Source organism: Carcharhinus amblyrhynchos, chromosome 11, assembly GCF_965287045.1.
Source record: "Carcharhinus amblyrhynchos chromosome 11, sCarAmb.v2.hapA, whole genome shotgun sequence".
In the NCBI taxonomy this organism is placed as follows: domain Eukaryota; kingdom Metazoa; phylum Chordata; class Chondrichthyes; order Carcharhiniformes; family Carcharhinidae; genus Carcharhinus; species Carcharhinus amblyrhynchos.
In genome coordinates, this window is record NC_137334.1 from 18,419,961 (window position 1) to 18,443,781 (window position 23,821).

General features: G+C 45.2%; 1 protein-coding gene across 1 annotated transcript in view; it reads left to right on the plus strand.

Annotated features, from left to right (window-relative positions):
* Positions 1-23,821, plus strand: part of LOC145349945 (disco-interacting protein 2 homolog A-like) — a 254,103-nt gene that overhangs the window by 150,583 nt on the left and 79,699 nt on the right. Inside the window, exons 6-12 of the mRNA XM_080198649.1 lie at positions 11,213-11,344; positions 13,780-13,899; positions 15,591-15,788; positions 16,372-16,463; positions 18,576-18,686; positions 19,458-19,581; positions 20,929-21,038. Coding sequence (XP_080054775.1) covers positions 11,213-11,344; positions 13,780-13,899; positions 15,591-15,788; positions 16,372-16,463; positions 18,576-18,686; positions 19,458-19,581; positions 20,929-21,038 — 887 coding nt within the window. The remainder of the gene's footprint in view (positions 1-11,212; positions 11,345-13,779; positions 13,900-15,590; positions 15,789-16,371; positions 16,464-18,575; positions 18,687-19,457; positions 19,582-20,928; positions 21,039-23,821) is intronic.

The following is a 23,821-nucleotide window of genomic DNA, read 5'->3' on the forward strand; positions in this document are numbered from 1 at the left end:
TGTTAAATGGGCCCTTTTAAAATAAACCCGTTGTCTGGAAATTTAGAAATGTTTCATTTGCGCTAAGTATAGTGGCCTGGATTTTGCGGTTGTGGTGACAGCAAAACTGTCAACAATTTCCGTCATTTCTCTGAAACTGACAGGAATTTCTGGAGTCCACGCATGTGCAGCTGAACATGAAGGTTGTTGTCAGTAATTCTACACTTCACTAGGTGTGCTGTTGTCATCCCCATTGGCAGTCAATTAGAAATCACTCAACTGTTGAGAGACTCCTTTTTTTTACTCTGGGTGGCACAGTGGTTAGCACTGCTGCCTCAGCACCAGGGACCAGATTCAATTCCCGGCTCGGGTCACTGTCTGCGGAGTCTGCATGTTCTCCCTGTGTTCGTGTGGGTTTCCTCTGGGTGTTGTGGTTTCCTCCCACAGTCTGACAGACATGCTGGTTATGTGCATTGGCCTTGCTAAATTCTCCCTCAATGTACGCGAACAGGCGTCAGAGTGTGGCAATTAGGGGATTTTCGCAGTAACTTCATCGCAGTGTTAATGTAATCCGACTTGTGGCACTAATAAACAAATATAAAAAATACTAATTTTACTATTTTAAAAAAAACCAAAACTTAATGGTTTTGTGTTGGCATACTAAATCTTACCAGAACAATCTGTCTAATGTTGGAAAACAAATTTGATATTTGCTGAGTGTCAAACTTTCCAACTGAATAGTGGAGGAGTTTTAATTTTTTAATGTTTGTTCATGATGTATTTCTCATGCATATGCCCCAATCTTTATTTTCTCTTCTGCAAAAAAATGTATAAAATGTGAAAGATAAGGAGTATATTTTCTGTCCTGCCTTGCAATCTGAGAATTCTTCAATGTGATTTGAAAATTGAAAAAGCAAGCGCCGTTGTATCCAGGCGAGTGTATTTCTCATAAAGTGGATCGCATGGCTGCTTCTGTGTGACTGCTCACCAATTGGAATCTGCATGATAGACTGCTCTGTGTGACTGCAACTTGAAATGGCGATCAACAAATGCTGTATTTTTTCATGTGCAGTAGACTATTAATCCAGAAACTCAGCTAGTGTTCTGGGGACCCAGGTTTGAATCCCGCCACGCCAGATGGTGGAATTTGCATTCAATTTTTTAAAAAATTTGGAATTAAGAATCTACTGATGACCCCCATGAAGCCATTGTCGATTGTCGGAAGAACCCATCCGGTTCACTCATTTCCTTTAGAGAAAGAAATCTGCCATCCTTCCCAGGTCTGGCCTACATGTGACCCCAGATCCTTATTAATAATCAACTGTTCCTGAGCAACTAGGGAAGGGCAATAAACGCTGGTCAGCCAGCGATGTCCATGTCTCAAAAATTAATAAAATAAAGTGAAATGTTTGTTGGTGAGTGCACCCCTGCAAGGGGAGGGAGTACGTGAGCAACTCTGTGAACATTGACTGTTGTTTCATAAAATCATTGGTCTCCTACTGCGCTGTAGGGATTCTTTCAGCATCGAGCCTGCATCAACCACAATCCCACCCAGGCCATATCCCCCCCCAACCCCATGTACCTTGGTAGTCCCCCACACAATGGGACAATTTACCACAGCCAATTATGGTTGACTAATATTACATTTGTCCTGTGGCTGTTGGTAAGTCTGGGCATTATCAGTTCAGAAGTTTCAGTATCACGCTGCAATGGAGGTTTTGTGAAAATCCCCTGCACCTGTTTGGGTACACTGAGGGATAATTTAGCATTGTCAGTGCACCTAACCTGCACATCTTTGGACTGTGGGAGGAAACAGGAACACCCAGAGGAAACTCATGCAAACACAGGGAGAACGTGCAGACTCTGCACAGACAGGGAGCCAAGGTGGGAATTGAATCTGGGTCCCTGTCGCCGTGAGGCAGCAGTGCTAACCACTGTGCCACTGTGCTGTCCCAATTTGAATGATCTTTTCTGCTCGTGGGGAAGCAGTTGTCTTCTGTGGCACAGCTGTGTACAGTGCTGCGTTTATAAACTCATTTACTACTCTCAGCATTGTATGTTGGCACCACACCATCCTCATGAATTTTAATTGCATCTTTAGGGATGGGATGATTTATTGAATGATGTGTTTAACTAAGTAAACTTTGGCACTTGGTTGGAGAGACATTTCTGTTAATGTGATTAAATCAAACAATCAAAGCAGAATAACCTTTATTAATAGCAATCTTTCATCTCTTGAAGGATTTCTGACTGTCCATTTATTAAAAATAAAAAGCCTGCGGATTCAGGAATTCTTTTACAACCTACGTGAGCTGAAGAGACTGTTATGATGTTGTTCCCAAACACGTGATACTGAATCATTTATTTTGCATTTAGAGCTAAATAAACAACTTGTTTGTGTAACTGGTGCTGAAAATTTCTGTCCTTTTCTGAAGCACCAGTTATGTAACCAGAACAATATACTTTGTTTATTAATTGTTGAGTACAGTTAGTTTGACTGGATATTTTTACTTTCTATCATGGGATATTGGCATCACTGGCAAAACTGCCCTTGGGAAGGTGGTGGTGAGCTGCCGCCTTCAATCACTGCACTTCATGCAGGGTAGGTATACCTCCGCTGCTGTTAGGAAGGCAGATCCATGACCTGCACCCAGTGAAGGAATGACAATGTAGTTCCTAATCGGGTGGTGTGTGGCTTGGAGGTTGATATTCCCATGTGTCTACTGCCCTTATCCTTTTCTGTGGCAGAGGTTGTGGGTTTTGTCGATGGCACAGTGGTTAGTACTGCTGCCTCACAGCGCCAAGGACCTGGTTCAGTTTGAGCCTTGGGTGACTGTGTGGAATCTGCACATTCTCCTCATGTCTGCGTGGATTTCCTCCAGGTGTTCCGGTTTTCTCCCACAGTCTGAAAGACATGCTGGTTAGGGTGCATTGGCTATGCTAAATTCTCCCTCAGTGTACCCAAACAGGTGCCAGAGTGTGACAACGAGGTGACTTTCACAGTAACTTCATTGCAGTGTTAATGTAAGCCTTCTTGTGACACTAATAAATAAACAAAAAACTAAAACTTGCTGTTGAAGGAGCCTTGGAGAGTTTGTGCAGTGCATCTTACAGATGGTACCCACTGCTGCTACTGTGCAGGGGATGAATGTTTAATTTGATTTGATTTATTATTGTCACATGTATTAGTATACAGTGAAAAGTATTGTTTCTAGCGTGCTATACGGACAAAGCATACCATTCATAGAGAAGGAAAGGAGAGAGTGCAGAACGTTACGGTCATAGCTAGGGTTTAGAGAAAGATCAACTTAATGTGAGGTAGATAAAAGCAAATTACTGTGGATGCTGGAATCTGAAACCAAAAGAGAAAATGCTGGAAAATCTTAGCAGGTCTGGCAGCACCTGTAAAGAGAGAAAAGGGCTGGCATCTTGAGTCCAGATGATCCTTTGTCAAAGCTCTAACAAAAGTTTGAGCTTTGACTAAGCTCAAGGCATTTTCTCTTTTGGTTAATGTAAGGTAGGTCCATTCAAAAGCCTGATGGCAGCAAGAAAGAAGCTGTCTTTGAGTCGGTTGATATGTGACCTCAAACTTCTGTATCTTTTTCCAAACGGAAGAAAGTGGAAGAGAGATTGTTTAAGGAGGTGGATATAGTGCCAGTCAAGCAGGCTGCTTTGTCCTGGAGAAGTGTTGAGCTTCTTGAGTGTTGTTGGAGCTGCACTCATCCAGGCAAGTGGGCCTATTCCATCACACTCCTGACTTGTCCCTCAGTGGAGTTATGAGGCGAGTTACTCTCTGCAGGATTCCAACCTCTGACCTGCTCTGGTGGATAAATTATTTGCATCGCTGATGCAGTTCAGTTTCTAGTCCCTCAGGATGTCGTAGTGGAGGATTCAGCAATAGTAATGGCACTGAAAGTCAATGATTTGGTTTCTCTCTTGTTTGAGATAGTCATTGCCTGGCATTTATGTGGTGCAAATGTTACTTGCAATTAAAGTTTATTTGTTAGTATCACAAGTAGGCTTACATTAACATTGCAATGAAGTTACTGTGAAAATCCCCATGTCGTCGCAATCTGGCACCTATTTGGGTACACTGGGGGAGAATTTAGCATGGCCAATACACCTAAGCAGTACGTCCTTCAGAGTGTGGGAGGAAACCAGAGCTGAGAGACAACAGTGCCACTGTGCCGCCCATGTCCTGGTCTTGCTGCATTTGGATGTGGACTGCTTCGGTATCTGAGGAGCTGCAAATGATCCTGATCATTTGCAAACATTCCCATTTCTGATCTTATGATTGAGTACAAGTAATTGATGAAGCAGCTAGAGATGGGTGGGCCCTGGCCACTACACTGAAGATCGACTGCACTAAGGTCCTGGTTACTGAGACGATTGGCCTCCAGTCACCACGACCATCTTCCTTTGTGCCAGGTTAGACTCCAGCCAGTGCAGAGCTTCCCCCTGATTCCCACTGACTCCAGTTTTGCTCGGGCTGTTTGATACCACATTCGGTCACATGCTGCCTTGATGTCACCGGGCAGCCACTCTCACCTCTCCTGGAGTTCAGCTCTTTTGTCCATGACCGAGGCTGCATTGAGGTCAAGAGCTGAGTGACAATGACGGAAGCTTTTTCCCGTGGTGGGAGAGTCAATTATGACAGGTAATAGATTTAAGGTGCGAGGGACAAGGATGTACAAGGCAGATTTTTTACACAGAGTGGTGTGTGCCTGAAACACGTTGCTGGGGGAGGTAGTGGAAGTGAATATGATAGTGACTTTTAAGGGATGTTTGGACAAATACATGAATAGGATGGGAATAGAGAGATATGGTGCCCAGAAGGGTAGAGGGTTTTAGTTCAGTCGGATAGCATTGTTGGTGCAGGCTTGGAGGGCCAAAGGGCCTGTTCCTGTGCTGTAATTTTCTTTGTTCTTTGGAACTCAAACTAAGTGTCTATGAGCTGGTTATTGATCTGTAACCACTGCTTGATAACACAGTTGACAATACCATCTATCACTCACTGATGTCTCAGATGAACCTGATGGGGCAGCAATTTGCTAGGTTGGATTTGTTCCTCTTTTTCTGACGGAGCGTATGTGGACAATTTTCCATGTTGCTGGGTAGGTGCCAATGTGTTGTAGTTGTGCTGGAACAGCTTGGCTAGGGGCGCAGTAGGTTCTGGAGCACAAGTCCTCAGTAGTATTACCAGAATTTTTTTATTCATTCATGGGCCATGGGCATCGCTAGCCGGCCAGCATTTATTGCCCTTTGCTAGTTGCCCAAGAGCAGTTGAGAGTCAACCACATTGCTGTGGCTGTGGAGTCACATGTAGGCCAGACCGGGTAAGGATTTCCTTCCCTAAAGGACATTAGTGAACCAGATGAGTTTTTCTGACAATTGACAATAGTTTCATGGTCATCAGTAGATTCTTAATTCCAGATGTTTTCTTATTGAATTCAAATTCCACCATCTGCCGTGGTGGGATTCAAACCCGGGTCCCCAGAACATTAGCTGAGATTCTGGATGAATAGTCTAGCGATAATACCACTAGGCCATCACCTCCCCCAGTTGTCAGGGCCTTTGCAGTATCCAGTGTCTTCAGCTATTTCTTGATATCACGTGGAATGAATCAAACTGGCTCAAGACTGGCATCTGTGATGCTTGGAGGAGAACGTTGGAATGGATTATCCACTTAGCACTTCTGACTGAAGATTGTTGAGGATGCTTCAGCCTTGTCTTTTGATGTGCTGGGCTGCTCCATCATTGAGGATGAGGTCTTTGTGGAATCACCTCCTCCCCTTAATTGCTTGCTTGGTTAGAATCATTGCATCCCTTCAGTGCAGAAGGAGGCCATTCGGCTCATCAAGCCTGCACCGACAGTAATCCCACCCAAGCCCCATCCTGTAGCCCCACACATTTACTCAACTAATCCTTCTGACACTAAAGGTCAATTTAGCATGGCCAATCTACCTAACACGCGCATCCTTTGACTGTGGGAGGAAACCAGAGCAGCCAGAGGAAACCCATGCTGACACGGAGAACTCCACACAGATGGTGACCCAAGCCATGAGGCAGCAGTGCTAACCACTGTGCAGCCAGATTAATTCCAGGTTGTGGGAGTATTAAATGAAAAACAAAAGTAGAAATTTATTAGTATCAATAACAAGGCTTATGTTAACACTGCAACAAAGTTACTGTGAAAATCCCCTAGTCGGCACACTCCGGCGCCTCCGGGAGAATTTAGCGTGGCCAATGCACCTAACCAGCATGTCTTTCAGACTATGGGAGGAAGTCGGAGCACCTGGAGGAAACCCACACAGACACGGGGAGAACATGCAGACTCCGCACAGACGGAGACCCAAGCCAGGAATCAAACCCAGGTCCCTGGCACTGTGAGGCAGCAGTGCTAACCACTGTGCCACCGTGCTGCCCACAACAAGAAGTTGCGTGCTCACCCAGACAAGTGTGGGTGCACAATGATTGCCCTCAATTACTCCCCCTGAGGAAAACAACCATGCCCAACAATAAGATAAACATAGCTATTCCAAAAAGGAATTTGTGGAGAGGGGAAGAATTATGGATACTGGAGATGTGCATAATACTGGATACCTGGCAGCTGGAGTGAGATTGTCAGGTTATCCACTCTTGTGTTCTCCACCTAAGACTGGAAATGGTGAACAGCACGGAGGATGTGGAGGGACTATCCTTGTGTTTCCCTTTTCCTTTCTGCATGAAAGCACCTTCCTGTTTTGCTTTGTATCTCCCCATTGTTCAGGTTCTCTGGCATCATTGTTGAGGTTTGGAATATTTGAAAAAAACCTCATGCTCAATTGATTCAGCTTTGATTTATATCTGTGTCGTGTGTGGGGGTGGGTGGATTTCTTCTTTATTTTCAACAGCTCCTGCGTTATTTGGTTCAAAGTAGGGAGCAATGCTGGAGCTACTACACTGCTGGAAGCAGACAATACACCACCAAGTTGCTTGAAGGAGGGAGAACCAGATTTTTCAGGCAAATTTTACAGAAAGATAAAATAACTTTAAAGTCGTGATAATTGGGATTGTGAATTATCTTATTCTTCACCAGAGTGGAATTCCGCTAAGGTTAGAATGAAGGAGGAGAGAATAGAGAATATAGATGGGTTGAGACTGGATAAAGAGGAAGGAGTGGGAAAAAAGTTTATTTATTAGTGTCACAAGCAGGCTTACATTAACACTACAATGAAGTTACTGTGAAAATCCCCCAGTTGCCACACTCTGGTGTCTATTTGTGTGCACTGAGGGAGGATTTAGTATAGCCAATGCACCTAACCAGCACATCTTTTGTACTGTGGGAGGAAACCAGAGCACCAGTCAGTCAGAAGCTTTTTCCCAGGGTGGGAGAGTCAATTAGTAGGGGGCATGGGTTTAAGATGTGAGGGGCAAGGTTTAAAGAGATGTACGAGGCAAGATTTTTACACGTAGGGTGGTGGGTGCCTGGAACTCGCTGCCGGGGGAGGTAATGGAAGCAGATACAAAAGTGACTTTTGAGGGGTGTCTGGACAAATACATGAAGAGGATGGGAATAGAGGGATATGGTCCCTGGGAGGGGTAGGGGGCTTTAGTTCAGTCAGGCAGCATGGTCGGTGCAGGGTTGTAAGGCCAAAGGGCCTATTCCTGTGCTGTAATGTTTTTTGTTCTTTGTTAACACAGGGAGAACGTGCAGACTCCACACAGACAGTGACCCAAACCAGAAATTGAACTGTCAAAATCCCCTGGTCATCACACTCCGGCACATGTTCGGGCACACTGAGGGAGAATTTAACATGACCAATGCACCTAACAGGCACATCTTTAGAGAGCGGGAGGAAACCGGAGCACCCAAAGGAAACCCATGCAGACACGGGGAGAACTCCACACAGACAGTGACCCGAGTTGGGAATCGAACCCAGGTCTCTGGCGCTGTGAGGCAGCAGTGCTAACCACTGTGCCACCATGCCGCCCTAACATGTAACTTCCCTCGGATAGGGGTGCAGTGAGAGAGGACTGGAAGGTGCTAGATACCTGTTCAACAATGATGAGGCGGGCAAGACCAACTAACTGCAGGCCAGATAGTCTACATCCGAGGTGGAAAAACCTCGGAGACAAAATTTGACCCATATTTTGTCTGCCACTTGACAAATGACAACGAGCACAGTTGTTGAAGGCAAATTGTGTTTGACTAGCTTGATTGAATTGTTTTGAAACGGTGGTGAGGTTTGATGTAAAATGTGGTTGAAGTGCATAGGGACTTTCTCAAAAGGCAGCTGCTAAATTACCACATAATAGCTTTATTAACAGAATTGAGTCTGTGGGATTAAACGCGATACCAGTGGCTGAGTGGGTCAGGAGGCAGCAAGTAGCGATGAACATCAGACTGGAGGGAGATGCACACTAGTGCCCCCAGGGGTCGGAGTTAGGATCACGGCTGTTGTATTTATAGAAATGACCTGCGCTTGAGCAAGGAGGGCAGGATGACAAATACCAATTTGCAAACCTTAAAAATGCAATAAATAGCGAAGCGCCTACAGATGTATTGATGAAATGGCCAGGTACATGGCAGGTGGAACTTAGTTTACTTATTTATTAGTTACAAGTAGGCTTACATTAACACTGCAATGAAGCTACTGTGAAAATCCCCTGGTCATCACACTCCGGCAGGTGTTCGGGTACACCGAGGGAGAATTTAACATGGCCAGTGCACCTAGCTGGCACATCTTTAGAGTGTGGGAGGAAACCGGAGCACCCAAAGGAAACCCATGCAGACACGGGGAGAAATCCACACAGACAGTGACCCAAGTCAGGAGTCGAACCCGGGTCTCTGGCACTGTGAGGCAGCAGTGCTAACCACTGTGCCACCATAATGCAGAGAAGTTCAAAGTGATGCATTCTGATAAGAAGAATGAGAAGGGGCAGCATGGTGGCACAGTGGTTGCTGCTACTGCCTTACAGTACCAGGGACCCAGATTCGATTACTGCCTTGGGTCACTGTCAGTGTGGAGTTTGCATGTTCTCTCTCTGTCTGCATAGATGTCCTCTGGTGCTCTGGTTTCCTCCCACAGGCCAAAGTTTGACCATGCTAAATTGCCCCTTAGTGTCCAAAAATGTGTAGGTTAGGGGGATTGACCATGCTAAATTGCTCGTAATGTCCATTGAAATAAGATCTACTATCAGACAGTAAGTCTGAATGGCCTCTTCTGCACTGAATGGTTTCTATGATAACAGCAATATCAATAGTATGTTATAATGAGAGAGTGCGGGAAGTTGTATGCTGACAGTTTTGTCGGTAACGGGGTGAGTTGAGAAGGTTGTTGAAAAAGGCTTGTGGGATTTTTGGCTTTATGAAAAAAAGTATAAGAGCACAAAAGCAAGAATATTATGCTAATCCTTTGAGACAGTGAAAAATCCTACTTTGAGTTTTTTGAGCTATTTGCTCGATACACTTCAGTAAGGATTTCCAGACCCCATTGGGAAATAATAAGCAAGGCTAAGTAATGAACAAGTGTTTCTTATGTTAGAAAGGTCAGTAACCACAGGACATTGACTTAAGGCGAAAAAACAGTGAAGTGACCTGACCAGAGAGTGGAATTGCACAGCAACCTGTTGTGATGTGGAAGATACTTCCCGAGGATGGTGCGAGGAACTCCAGCCATAACTTGCAATGGAGACAAATATACATGAAGGGGCAAAATCAACAGGCCTGTGGGAAAAGGATCGGGGGAGTGGTGCTCTTAGAATAACGCTGTCACAGTGGCTGACCCGTTGTTGTATCTTCTATAATTTAACATGTTTAATGTGGAAGATAGTCAGCCAGTTGACAGAGACATGGTGCATCATCCCCTGCAGCGGTATGTCAAGTTGTTCGCATTTTCTCACCATACAGGTGACACAGTGGTTGGCACTGCTGCCTCACATCGCCAGGGACCCGCGTTCGATTCCCAGCTTGGGTCACTGTCTGTGTGGAGTCTGCACGTTCTCCCCATGTTCGCATGGGTTTCCTTGGCGTGCTCTGGTTTCCTCCCACAGTCTGAAAGATGCGCTGGTTAGGTGCATTGGCCGTGCTAAATTCTCCCTCAGTGTACCCGAGCAGGCCCTGGAGTGTGATGACTAGGGGAATTTCACAGTAACTTCATTGCAGTGTTAATATAAGCTGACTTGTGACACTGAAATAAACTTAAAGTGAGCTACTCTGTAAACGCATTCACTGCAAAGTCTAGATACTCCGCGTGCAATTGTTTTAAAATTTAAAACTGTTTTTCAATTGATTTTGATCTTTACCTTTTTGTGGTACAAACCCGAGAGAGAGAGACATGCACAGGCGGCATGGTGGTTAGCATTGCTGCCTCTCAGCGCTAAGGACCCGGGTTCGATTCTGGCTCCGGGCCACTATCTGTGTGGAGTCTGCATGTTCTCCCCATGTCTGCATGGGTTTCCTCCCTTTCATGGGTTGTGGACATTGCTGGCAAAGCCAGCATTTGTTGCCCATTCCTAATTGCCCTTGAATTGAGTGTCTCACTCCGTCATTTCAGAGGGCAGTTAAAAATTAACCACATTGCTGTGGCTCTGGAGTCAGATGTATGCCAGGTTGGGTAAGGACGGCAGATTTCCTTCCCCAGAGGACATTAGCGAACCAGATGTTTTTTTCTTATTATTTATTCATGGGAAATGCACTTATTGCCCAACGCTGCTCCTCCTTATACAGAGGGCAGTTGAGAGTCAACCACATTGTGGTGGCTCTGGGGTCGCATGTCGGCCACACTGGGTAAGGATGGCAGATTTCTTTCCCTTAAGGACAATCAACAATGGTTTCATGGTCTTCAGTAGATTCATATTTCCAGATAATTTTTATTGAATTCGAATTCCACCATTTGCCGTGGCAGGATTCGAACCCGGGTCCCTAGAACATTAGCTGAGTTTTTGCATTGATAATCTAGGGATAATACCGCTAGGCCATCACCTGCCCCTAATTACAACAGCTGATGAGAGTTTGGTCACGAATGTTGAGACCAGAATTATTAATTGAGTATAAGCAGTTGAGTATCAGCAGTTGTGGTGGGATTTGAACCTGTGTTAGCTGAGCATTAGCCTGGGCCTCTGGATTACTAGTCCAGTGACCTTACCACTAGGCCAACATCCCCCCCAGTTGTATGCTGTTAGTGGAATGTACCATAACTCATCAGATAAAGTAGCCAATGTTTTAATACTCTCTTTATCTTCTATTCAGATAACCACTCAGCGCCGCCAGATGTGACCACTGGTGCCTCAGAGCGCGTTACCCACTTTGAGAGGCCGCAAGTTTCCTCCGTTCGGGGAGTGTCTCGTGGTTTTAATAGTAATGTAATGGAAACTGCTGATGGTGAGTTTGTTCAACATTGAGTCTGGTCAGAGAGGTCTGACTGTGCTTTTAAAACCTGAGTGGGAGAGAGTTAGAACATATTCACCAAAGATCCTTAGACAGCACCTTCCAAACCCACAACCATTGACATCTAGAAGGACAAGGGCAACAGATTCATGGGTGCACCACCACCTGCAAGTTCCCCTCCAAGCCACTCACCATCCTGACTTGGAAACATATCACCGTTCCTTCACAGTTGCTGGGTCAGAATCCTGGAATTCCTGCCCTAGTGGCAGCGTGGCCAACCCACAGCAAGTGGACTGCAGCAATTCAAGAAGGCAGCTCACCATCACCTTCTCAAGGGCAACCAAGGACAGGCAGTAAATGTTGGCCCAGCCAGCGACACTCATGTCCCATGAATGAATAAAAAAAAAACTCTCACTGGAATTGGACTCCAATTGAATAATTTTGGCTCCATTTTTAAATTTCAATTTCAATTTCTTTGTCTTTTGGCATGGGTCATGACATTTTCCTTCTTGAAGTGAGGTGCATTGGTTTAAAGTTTGAGTGTCACAAGTAGGCTTACATTAACACTGCAATGAAGCTACTGTGAAAATCCCCTAGTCGGATATACTGAGGGAGAATTTAGCATGGCCAATGCGCCAGAGCAGCACGTCTTTCAGACTGTGGGAGGAAACCGGAGCACCCGGAAGAAACCCACGCAGACACGGGGAGGATATGCAGACTCCACACAGACAATGACCCAAACTGGGAATCGAACCCAGGTCCCTGGTGCTGAGGCAGCAGTGTCAACCACTGTGCTGCCGTGCTGTCCAATATCCTTAACCTGGGTGTGATCCAAACCCAAGTGCCAGAAATGTTAGAAATGACTGGGACCTCTCAAAGTGCTTCAGTTATTGAAGTTTTTTTGAAGTGTGCTGATTGTTATAAAGAAAAAAATCTGGCTGGTAACAGCACAGAGCCAGGGCCCAGAAATGTGATAATCATCAAATCATGTTTTGTACGTATTAACTGAGGATTAAATATTAGCCAGGGTGCAAAAGAGAATAGTTCACTTCTCTTTGAAATCATGCTTTCAGATCTTTTACCTGAAAGGACAAATCGAGCATTGATTTCTGATTTCATCAGACTAAAGGCACCCCCGACAGTGCAGCACTTCCTCAGTACTGCATTGTGGTATTAACGCGCTTGAGTGGGACTTGAACCCTTGAATCTTCTGATACTGAGGTGATTGAACCACTGCTAGGGTGGCACATTGGTTAGCGCTGCTGCCTCATAGTGCCAGGGATGTGGGTTCAACTCCTGGCTCGAGTCACTGTCTGTGCGGAGTTGCATGTTCTCCCCGTGTCTGTGTGGGTTTTCTCCCACACTGAAAGATGTGCCGGTTAGAGTGCATTGGCTGTGCTAAATTCTCCTCCGGTGTACCCGAACAGGCGCAGGAGCGTGGCGACCATAGATTTTCACAGTAACTTTATTGATTTTTGATTTGATTTATTATTGTCACATGTATTAACATAGAGTGAAAAGTATTGTTTCTTGCATGCAATACAGACAAAGCATACCGTTCATTGAGAAGGAAAGGAGAGGGTGCAGAATGTAGTGTTACAGTCATAGCTAGGGTGTAGAGAAAGACCAACTTAATGCGAGGTAGGTCCGTTCAAAAGTCCATTCTGAAGGCAGCAGGGAAGAAGTTGTTCTTGAGTCACTTGATGCATGATCTCACACTTTTGTATCCTTTTCCTGACGGAAGGAGGTGGAAGAGAGAATGTCCGGATCGCACAGGGTCCTTAATTATGCTGGCTGCTTTTCCAAGGCAGTGGCAAGTGTGGATGGAGTCAATGGATGGGAGGCTGGCTTGTGTGACACCCTGGGCTTCATTTGCGACCCTTTGAGTTCCTTGTGGCCTTGGGCAGCGCAGGAGCCATACTAAATTGTGATACAAGCAGAAGGAATGCTTTCTATGGTGCATTGGTAAAAGTTGTTGAGAGTTGTAGCGAAGACGGCAAATTTCCTTTGTCTTCTGAGAAAGTCAAGACTTTGGGCTTTCTGAACTATAGCGTTGGCATGGGATGGACCAGTGTTGCAGTGTTAATAGAAGCCTACTTGTGACACTAATAAACTAAATGTCTAAACCAATAATGCCTAGAGTTACAAAGAGCCGGAGGGTAAACATAATATCGGTCAACTGTTGGCTCAATGCATACCCTGTGCTGCGTGCAGTCTAAAGGCAAAACAGCATCAACTGTACTAAATGTTGTACAATAAAAAATAACCTGCCTTTCTTTTGTAATTCCCTCTTCGTTCTTGTACCAGACTTTTTTGTGGCCTTTAATCCTTGAAAATTCTTCATCTTGCACTCAAAATAAACATGCCAGTGTGACATACCGAATTTGAAAGGCATCCTATTTCTTTTGCTGGTTTTTTTGTTTTGTCAGGTGTACCCGTGAATAGCAGAGTGTCCTCAAAGATCCAGCAGCTTCTGAACACACTCAAGCGGCCCAAGCGACCACCGCTGAAAGAATTCTTCGTTGATGATTTTGAAGAGCAGCTGGAAGGTACATGAGTCTAAATGACGATGGAGCAACTTCTGTTGGAAATCTGAAGGCTAAATTCTGAGAACTCGGAAACATCAATGAGCAGCTTTGGTTTCGAAAGTTATTGCAGTCAAATTCTTTGACGCTCATTTGTTTTTCTGAATAGAATGGTATAATTTAAGAGATTAATGTGCGTACAGACACAATTGTTCTGCCAAATTCCCCTTTCTGCTTTCCATATCCCACTTTGTGTATCGATTTTCTTTTGGTTACTTATGTCAGTTTCTTTCCCTTATGGTTTCAGTGGCAGTTTGCACTGTTGCTTTATTGAGAAAGGCAATTTGTTTTGCAGTTATCACCTTTTGAGGTTTCTTCTTTTTTGAACAGATGTTCAGACGCTGCACTTTATGAATTCTTTCCAGTTTTGCAATGGTGTCTACGTTCTTGAACGAGATCGTCTGCACCATTGATGGCAACGTAGCCAGACTGGCGTGTTTCTCTTTTCAATCTTAGGAGTCTCCCAGGAATCCAATTTTGAACCCCCCTCCCCTCATCTACACGTCCATCGAATAGAATCTGTGCAGCACAGAAGGAGGCCACCAAATGTGTACTGACTCTCTGACAGAGCATTCCCGTAACCCAACACATTTACCCCGCTAATCCCCATAACCTGCAGATGGCCTATCCACCTAATCTGCACATCTTTGGAGTGTGGAAGGAAACCCATACAGACATGGGGTGTAGATTAGGTGGATTGGCCATGCTAAATTGCTCCTTATTGTCCAAAGATGTGCAATTTGGGGGCATTGACCATGCTAATTTGCCCCTTAGTGTCCAAAGGTATGCAGGTTAAGTGGATTGGCCATACAAAATTGCCCCTTCGTGCCACTTTCAGCCGGGATATCACCACTTTACTAGAAGGACATGGATGCTTTGAAGGATCACCAGGGTGTTGCCTGGAATAAAGGATTTTAGGTATGAGGAGAGGTTGGATAAAGTAGGATTATTTCCACTGGAAAGACTGAGGCTGAGGGGGCAATCTGACAGAGGTCTCAAATTTATGAAAGATGTAGATAGGGTGGATTGTCAATAGGTTTTTTTCTCAGGATGGAAGGGTTGACTAAGAGGGCACAGGTTTCAAGTGAGAGGTGGTAAGTTTGGGAAGATGCGCGAGAAATTTTCTCACTCTTTCTCTTTCTACATTTCCATCAGTCTGAGGATTCACGGTAGACCGTTTAGGACAGAGATGAGTCATTTCTTCACCCAAAGAGTGGAATTCATTACCACAGGAAGTAGTCGATGCTAAAACATTGAATATATTCAAGAGGCGGTTGGATGTAGCACTTGGGGGCGAATGGGATCAAAGGTTATGGGGAGAAAGCAGGATTAGGCTATTGAGTTGGATGATCAGCCATCATTGTGATGAATGGCAGAGCAGGCTCAAAGGACCAAATGGTGTCCTCCTGTTCCTGTATTTTATGTGTATATCAGAGGATGGTGTGTGCCTGGGACGTGCTGCCAGTGGAGTTGGTGGAAGCGGGCACTTTAGCAATGTTCAAGGTGTATCTTGATAGACACGTGAATGGGAGGCAAACAGAGGGATAGAAACTGTGCATCAGCACAGACTTGGTGGGCTGAAGGGCCTGCTCCTGTGGCTGTTTTATTCTTTGTTTTAATAAAACTTGTCTTTATTATCCCATTCCCAATTTCAGTTCCTCAAGCAGACCCCAATCAACCAAAACCGGAAGGTCTTCAGACGGCAGCATTGCAAGGGGAGCCACTCGGAGTCGTGACGAATTGGCCCCCTTCGCTTCTGGCCGCCGTGCAAAGGTGGGGAACCACACAGCCCAAGGCTTCTTGTTTGACCTCGTTGGATACTACGGGGAAACCTGTTTACACACTCACCTATGGTAAGCACCTGCCAACTGAATAAAGCAATTGTGATAGACATTTGTCATTGCTGCTATTCAACTGGTGGCTGAATGTGGACTGATCCAGAATTGCACAGTAATGCCTAAACGTATCAGTTTATAATGGGGTTAATGTGATGAAATGTATTTCCGATGAGTGTAGTATTATTGGATGGAGCTACAGAACGTCTTGCCAACACTGCACTTAATAGAAGCAGATTACTATCGATGCTGGAATCTGAAACAAAAACCAGTGTACTTAATTAAAAAACAGAAAAATGCTGGATAATCTCAGCAGGTCTGACAGCATCTGTAGAGAGAGAATAGAACCAGTGTTTGAGTCTGGCTGACCCTTCGTCAGAGCTCTGACGAGGGGTCATCCAGCCTTGAAACGTTGGCTCTATTCTTGTCAGAGCTCTGATGAAGGGTCATCTATGTCGAAATGTTGGCTCTATTCTCTCTCCACAGACCTGCTGAGATTATCCAGCGGTTTTCTGTTTATATTTCAGGTTTCAGCATCCGCGATATTTTGCGTTTATCCAAGTGTGCTTAATGTTTGATGGCTTTGTTTTGTGTGTTTTAGGGAAACTGTGGACCCGGAGCCTCAAGCTAGCTTACACACTCCTCAACAAACTGAGCAATAAGAATGATCCACTTCTGAGACCTGGAGACAGAGTACGTCACTCTTGCCCAGACTTGTACAGTTTCAGTTTTTTGCAATGTTGTAGGAATTACAACATGAAAGGAGGATCTACCTGATCTGACGGTGCTAACTGCTGATTGATAGCTGTCCGAGCTCTTTGTTCTCTCCCTGCTCTGTATATATAGACATTCAGAAATGATTTAATCTATCATAGCACTGCTCTGGACTGTTATTTCAATTTTTAAGGGGGATGGCCTGGTGGTATTTCCACTAAATCACTGATCCAGAAACTCAGCTAATGTTCTGGGGACCTGGGTTCAAATTCTGCCACGGCAGACGGTGGAATTTAAATTCAGTAAAAAATAATCTGGAATTAAGAATCTACTGATGCCTGTGAAACCATTGGCGATTGTCGGAAAAACCCATCTGGTTCACTAATGTCCTTTAAGGAAGGAAATATGTCATCCTTAACTGCTCTGGCCTGCATGTGACCCCACAGCCACAGCAATGTGGTTGCGTCTCAACTGCCCTCTGAACAAGGGACACTAGGGATGGGCAATAAATCCCAGCCAGCATTATGGTTGGCATGGTTACACAATGATTAGCACTGCTGCCTCACAATGCCAGAGACCTGGATTCAATCTCTGGTTGGATCTGCACATTCTCCCTTTTCTGCATGCGTTTCCTTTGGGCGCTCCTGTTTCCTCTCACCATCCGAAAGATGTACTGGTTAGGTGCATTGGCCATGTGAAATTCCCCCGTGTAGTCGAACAGGCGTTAGACCGTGGCGACTACAGGATTTTCACAGTAACTTCATTGCAGTGTTAAGGTAAGCCGACTTGTGGCATTAATAAATAAACTTAGAACACTTGTTGCATGATTGAATTAAAAAATGAAGTGCAGAGCATAGGATTTGCAAATTCCAGGAGTCTCTTAGTGGTTAAATGATCCAGTGCCGAGGGAGTGCTGCACTGGCAGAGGTTCTGTCTTTTGGATGGCATGTTTTACCAAGGTGCTCTGCCATGCAGGCTGTATGCATGCTGTGGTGCCATTTTCGAAACAAGCAGGGAGGTTATCCACCATGTCATCGAATCACTGAATCCCTACAGTGCAGTGCAGAAGGAGGCCATTCGGCCCATCAAGTCTGCACCGACCACAATCCCACCCAGGCCCTATTCCATAATACCACACAATTACCCTGCTACTACCCCTGACACCAAGGGCATTTTAGCATGATCAGTCCCCCTAAATCGCATATCTTTGGACTGTGGGAGGAAACCAGAGCACCTGGAGGAAACCCATGCAGACATGGGGAGAATGTGCAAACTCAACACAGACAGTGACCCAAGCTGGGAATTGAACCTGGGTCCCTGGCACTGTGAGGCAGTAGTGCTAACCGCTGTGCCACCGTACCGTCACGGAAGAGAAGGCCGTGTTAGGATTGTGTTATGAAGATGGATGGGAAGGGGAAGCATTGGAGTGAATGGCTTGTTTCTGTTTCCATTTATTCCCCCCATGGTTCTTTCACAGTGTGACTGCATAATCATCTCAAAAACCCAGCAGAAGGAATTAAGTCTTGCCCACAAAAAAGAGCATCAGTTAATAATTAGGGAAAGGTAGCGAGAAATGGTGGCACAGTGGTGCAGCGGGTTAGCACTGCTGCCTCACAGCGCCAGGATCCTGGGTTTGATCCCCAACTTGAGTCACTGTCTGTGTTGAGTCCGCATGTTCTCTCTGTGCCTGCATGGTTTCCTCTGGGTGCTCCGGCTTCCTCCCACATTTCAAAGATGTGTGTGTTAGGTGGATTGACCATGCTAAATTACCCTTTAGTGTCAGGGGGATTTGCATGGTAAATATGTGGGGTCACAGGGATAGGGCCTGGATGGGATTGTTGTTGGTGCAGACTCAATAGGCTGAATGGCCTCCTGCACTGTGTTAGGGATTCTATGAAATATGTTGCTGGAAGAAAGCTGAAGTTCATTTTTGCTGCCGTCTTATCAGTTATGCCAAATGCGTAACAATCCCACTTGTTCCAACCAGAAATTCACAAATATGCGCTGATAAAAAGTCTGACACTGAAGTGTGGTTCGGTGATTTTTTCGCAGATCTAATTTTCAAATAAAATTTCTGCCTTCTCGTTACAGGTGGCTTTGGTGTATCCAAACAATGATCCTGTGGCATTTATTGTGGCATTTTACGGTTGCCTTTTAGCAGAGTTGGTTCCTGTGCCCATTGAAGTACCACTAACGAGAAAGGTAATGTCAGCTAGCATCTATTAGATTTATTTGATTTATTATTGTCACATGTTTAGTATACAGTGAAAAGTATTGTTTCTTGCACGCTATACAGATAAAGCATACTGTGCATAGAGAAGGAAAGGAGAGGGTGCAGAATGTAGTGTTACAGTCATAGCTTAGGTGTAGAGAAAGATCAACTTAGTGCAAGCTAAGTCCATTCAAAAGTCTGATGGCAGCAGGGAAGAAGCTGTTCTTGAGTCGGTTTGTACGTGGCCTCAGACTTTTCTGTCTTTTTCCTGATGGAAGAAGGTGGAAGAGAGAATGTCTGGGATGCGTGGGGTCCTTGATTATGCTGGCTGCTTTGCTGAGGCAGTGGGAAGTGTAGGCAGAGTCAATGGATGAGAGGCTGGTTTGAGTGATGGACTGGACTTCATTTATGACTCTTTGTGGGCTGGGCTTCATTCACAACTGTTGGACAGAGCAGTAGCCATACCAAGCTGTGATACAACCAGAAAGGATGCTTTCTATGGTGCACCTGTAAAGTGTGGTGAGAGTCGTAGCTGTCATGCCAAATTTGTCTAGTCTTCTGAGAAGGTAGAGGCATTGGTGGACTCTCTTAACTATAGTGTTGGCATGGGAGGGACCAGGACAGGTTGTTGGTGATTTGGGCACCTAAGCTTTTGATTCCAAATTGCTGGTGGTTCTGTAACACCAGATTAGGGTAATTGTCTCTGTATTGCTAACATTTCCTCTGAATGCTGTACATAATGTCTCGTTTGTTCTTGATAGGACGCCGGTAGTCAGCAGATTGGTTTTCTTCTTGGCAGCTGTGGTGTGTCCGTGGCTCTCACTTGCGATGCCTGCCACAAAGGATTGCCAAAGTCTCAGGCCGGGGATGTGGTGCAATTCAAAGGTACGCTTGTTCAGTAACCGGGGGATAATGGGTAAAATAACCACAGCCCTTCTTGAAAGCTATCGGAACCAGAAAGTCCCACACGCACAAGTGTTCAACGTGTGGAACAGAATTCCCTGTGAAACAGTAGGGGCAAAATCCCTGGAGCAATTGAGTAAACAGCGGGATATTGTGGTGGTGTGAGAAAAGGGGGCAGTAAGTTATTACTGGGTAGATGAAGGTGGACTCAACAGTTTGTCAATAACATATCCTCCACAGGTCAGAGTACCTGTCGGGGAAAGCCTGATTCCTGTGCTTTCTCTAATGGTTGGTCGACCTCCTACTACAATATGTTGCCCCCTCACGGGTTCAGATTGAAATGTTTCCCCCTCTTGTTCAATTTCAGTGATCAATACAACCAGGTTGTGGATTCTGAAGGCTGGACCAGTGAATGAGTGTGTGACCTATTCGCACCGCTTACTGAAGCCTTGTCACCCTGCCTCACAGCACCAGGGGCCCGGGTTTGATTCCCGGCTTGGGTCACTGTCTGTGTGGAATCTGCACTTTCTCCCTGGGTCTGCGTGGGTTTCCTCCGGGTGCTCTGGTTTCCTCCCACAGTCTGAAAGACGTGCTGGTTAGGTGCAATGGCTGTGCTAAATTCTCCTCAGTGTACCCGAACAGGCGCTGGAGTGTGGTAACTAGGGGATTTTCATAGTAACTTCATTACAGTGTTAATGTAAGCCTACTTGTGACACTAATAAATATACTTTATTATAAGTAGCATAATATTTTGGCAGTGAATATTTTGAGTGTGTTTTCTTAAACAGCAGTATGCTGACACTATCAAAATTACCATTGAAACGCAGTGATACGTTTCAGTGCATAACTAGGCGAATGAAATCTGAGTGGGTATTTTTGAAATAATTCCAGTGAATTGTTTGCTCCCAGTTTCATTGCAGATATTTGATCTCACCCTGCATCAAGAGCTTTGATTACCAACCGATTAAACCGACATGGTGCCACAGTGGTTAACGCTATTGCCTGACAGTGCTAGGGATCTGGGTTCAATTCCAGTCTTGGGTGACTGTGGAGTGTTTTCATGTGTTTGCTCCGGGTGCTCCGGTTTCCTCCCACAGTCCAAAGGATGTGTGGGTTAGGTTGTTTGGCCATGCTAAATTGCCCCTTAGTGTCCAAAGATGAGTAATTTCGATGGATTTGCCATGGTAAATGTGTCGATTTACAGGGATAGAGTGGAAGAGAGGGCCAGGGTAAGATACTCAGTTAGAGATTCGGTGCAGACTTGATGGGCCGAATGGCCTCTTCTCCCTGTAGGGATTCTATAATTCTATTCAATGATTCTATTTGTAGGTTGGCCTCGACTCGGTTGGTTTGTGACGGATGTTAAACACTTGTCAAAACCTCCTAAAGACTGGCATCCAGTGATCAGGGATGCTAGTAACAATATTGCTTACATTGAGGTAGGTCCTGATCTAATCTCAGTATATGTGGTGCTTTATTGAACTTTGATAAACAAGCATTAACCTTCTTGTATTTTCTGTAATGATACAAGTGCACCAATCGCTCATGTGCAGCCATGTTGTGAATTCAATTATTGAGACTGGGTGCATGGGAATAGTTACACAGAGGCGTAAAACTTGATGACATCAGAACTGCAGAGCTGTATGTCCGTGTGTGTATGTCAGCAAAAGCAGGGCTAAACCTGGATCGTGTGACACTCTTCCTTTCCAGTGATGTCATGTTCCTATTGTTCCTATTCTTTAAATGGTGATAACAAGACCTTTACAATTCAGCAGCCTAGAAGCCATATTATTTTTGCAATGGTGATCATGGAGCCTTGAATTACAAATGAGTAACATAATTCAAAACACCATGCCAAAAAATCTCTTCAGCTGCTGCATTGGAGCAAAAGGGTAATTTGAGTTGATTTAATTTATTATTGTCACATATATTGGGATACATTGAAAAGCATTGTCTCTTGGGCGCAATACAAAGCATGGAGCACAGTGGGGAGAAGGAAAGGAGAAGGTGCAGAGTAGTGTGTAAAAGCATCGAGTAAGAGTAAAAGATACAATTAGAGAGTATGCTGGGGACAGCTGGCAAGAGTGGCACAGTGGTTAGCACTGCTGCCTCACAGCACCAGGGATCCGGGTTCAATTCCAGCCACGGGTCACTGTGTGGAATTTGCACGTTCTCCCCATTTGTGTGGCTTTCCGCTGAGTGCTCCGTTTTCCTCCCACACTCAAAGATGCATGGGTTAGGTGGATTTATCATGCTAGTTTGCCCCAGGGTGTCAGGGGGATTAGCAGGGTACAGAGCAGGTGTCACAGGGATTGGGTCTGGGCGGGATTGTTATCAGTGCAGACCCAATGGGCCAAATGACCTTTTGCACTGTAGAGATTTGAGGAAGTCACCTCACTCTGGCGCCATCTTGAAAACCAATCCAAACACTTATGGATGAGACTGAACAGGAAATAATAATCAAGGATCTGTTCTGGGACCCTTGTTGTTTGTCATTTTCATAAATGACCTGGATGAGGAAGTGGAGGGATGGGTAAGTAAGTTCGCTGATGACACTAAGGTCGGTGGTGTTGTGGATGGTCTGGAAGGATGGAAAAAGTTGCAGCAGGACATAGATAGGATGCAGGACTGGGCGGAGAAGTGGCAGATGGACTTCAACGCGGATAAATGTGTAGTCGTCCATTTTGGCAGAACCAACGGGATGAACGAGTACACTATCAAGGGCAGAAGTCTGAGTAGTGTTGAAGAGCAGAAGGATCTAGGGGTCCGGGTCCACAGGACTCTTAAATTGGCCTCGCAGGCGGAGGAGGTGGTCAAGAAGGCGTATGGTGTACTGGCCTTCATTAATCGAGGGATTGAGTTTAGGAGTCGGGAGGTAATGCTGCAACTTTATAAGACCCTTGTCAGGCCTCATTTAGAGTATTGTGCGCAGTTCTGGTCGCCTCACTATAGGAAAGATGTAGAAGTTATTGAGAGGGTACAGAGGAGATTTACAAGGATGTTGCCTGGACTGGGAGGCATGCCTTATGAAGTTAGGTTGAGGGAGCTGGGACTCTTTTCCCTGGAGAGACGAAGGTTGAGAGGCGACCTGATAGAAGTTTACAAAATGTTGAGAGGAATAGATAGGGTGGACTCTCAGAGGCTATTTCCCCGGGTTGAAATGGTTGCTACGAGAGGACACAGATTTAAGGTGCAAGGAGGGAAGTTCAGAAGTGATGTTAGGGGTAAGTTTTTCACTCAGAGGGTGGTGAGTGAATGGAATCAGCTGCCGTCAGTGGTGGTGGAGGCGAACTCGCTGGGGTCTTTTAAAAGACTTTTGGATGAGTATATGGGGTTTAATGAGATTGAGGGTTATAGATAGGTCTGTAGGTTGGTAGGTGTTGATGTGATCGGCGCAACTCGTGGGCCGAAGGGCCTGTTTGTGCTGTAGCGTTCTATGTTCTATACTTGGGGTGGTTTGGGAATTTGGAGGATTTTGCTGGCATACCATCCAATATTAGTCATTCTAGATATGACTGTGAGGGGTAGATATTGGGGAAGCCTAAGGGATGGATGAGTGGTAGCCAGGATACTTGGAAAGACAACAAGATTTGTCAAAAGAAATCACGTTGCAGCAGTCAATGAATGCGTGCACTTTCCATGTTCAGAGAAGGCAAGCAATCTCAGAATGGCAATTACAGACCCATTAGCTTGGCCTGGATAATTGGATAATTAATAGAACCCAGAATCCTGAGAGGATCAGGAAGCTTTGAAACTGATAGCTGACACTGGAGGGATAAGCCATGTAGAACGGCAAGATGAACTGTTGATGCTTAAAATAGCGACCTCCGGGGAACTCCAGAGGTGCGTAAAATACTGAATGTAAAAGGAAATTAGACCCCAAGCATACCTTTAAATATGCCAGAGAGAGAGAAGTAGGTGAGTTTTTGACCAGAAATGTTTGTTTGCAAGGTGACCGATAGGTGAAACATGTTGCGAGAAAGAGGGTTTGAATAGGAGTCAGTAAAGAAACAATTAGATCCCCCTTGCGATGGTTAGTTAACAGCTGAAGGGATAAAATTAAATCAACCTGCAGTCCCTCATCTAACCTATTGTTGCTGGTGCGTGCACAGATCATATTGTTGAGGGCACCTCATGCAAAGTTGACCTCAAATCTAGTCTTGTCAGTTTCCCTTGTTCTCTTGATTTCGAACAGCAGTGCTTCAGTCAGCACTTGGCTCTG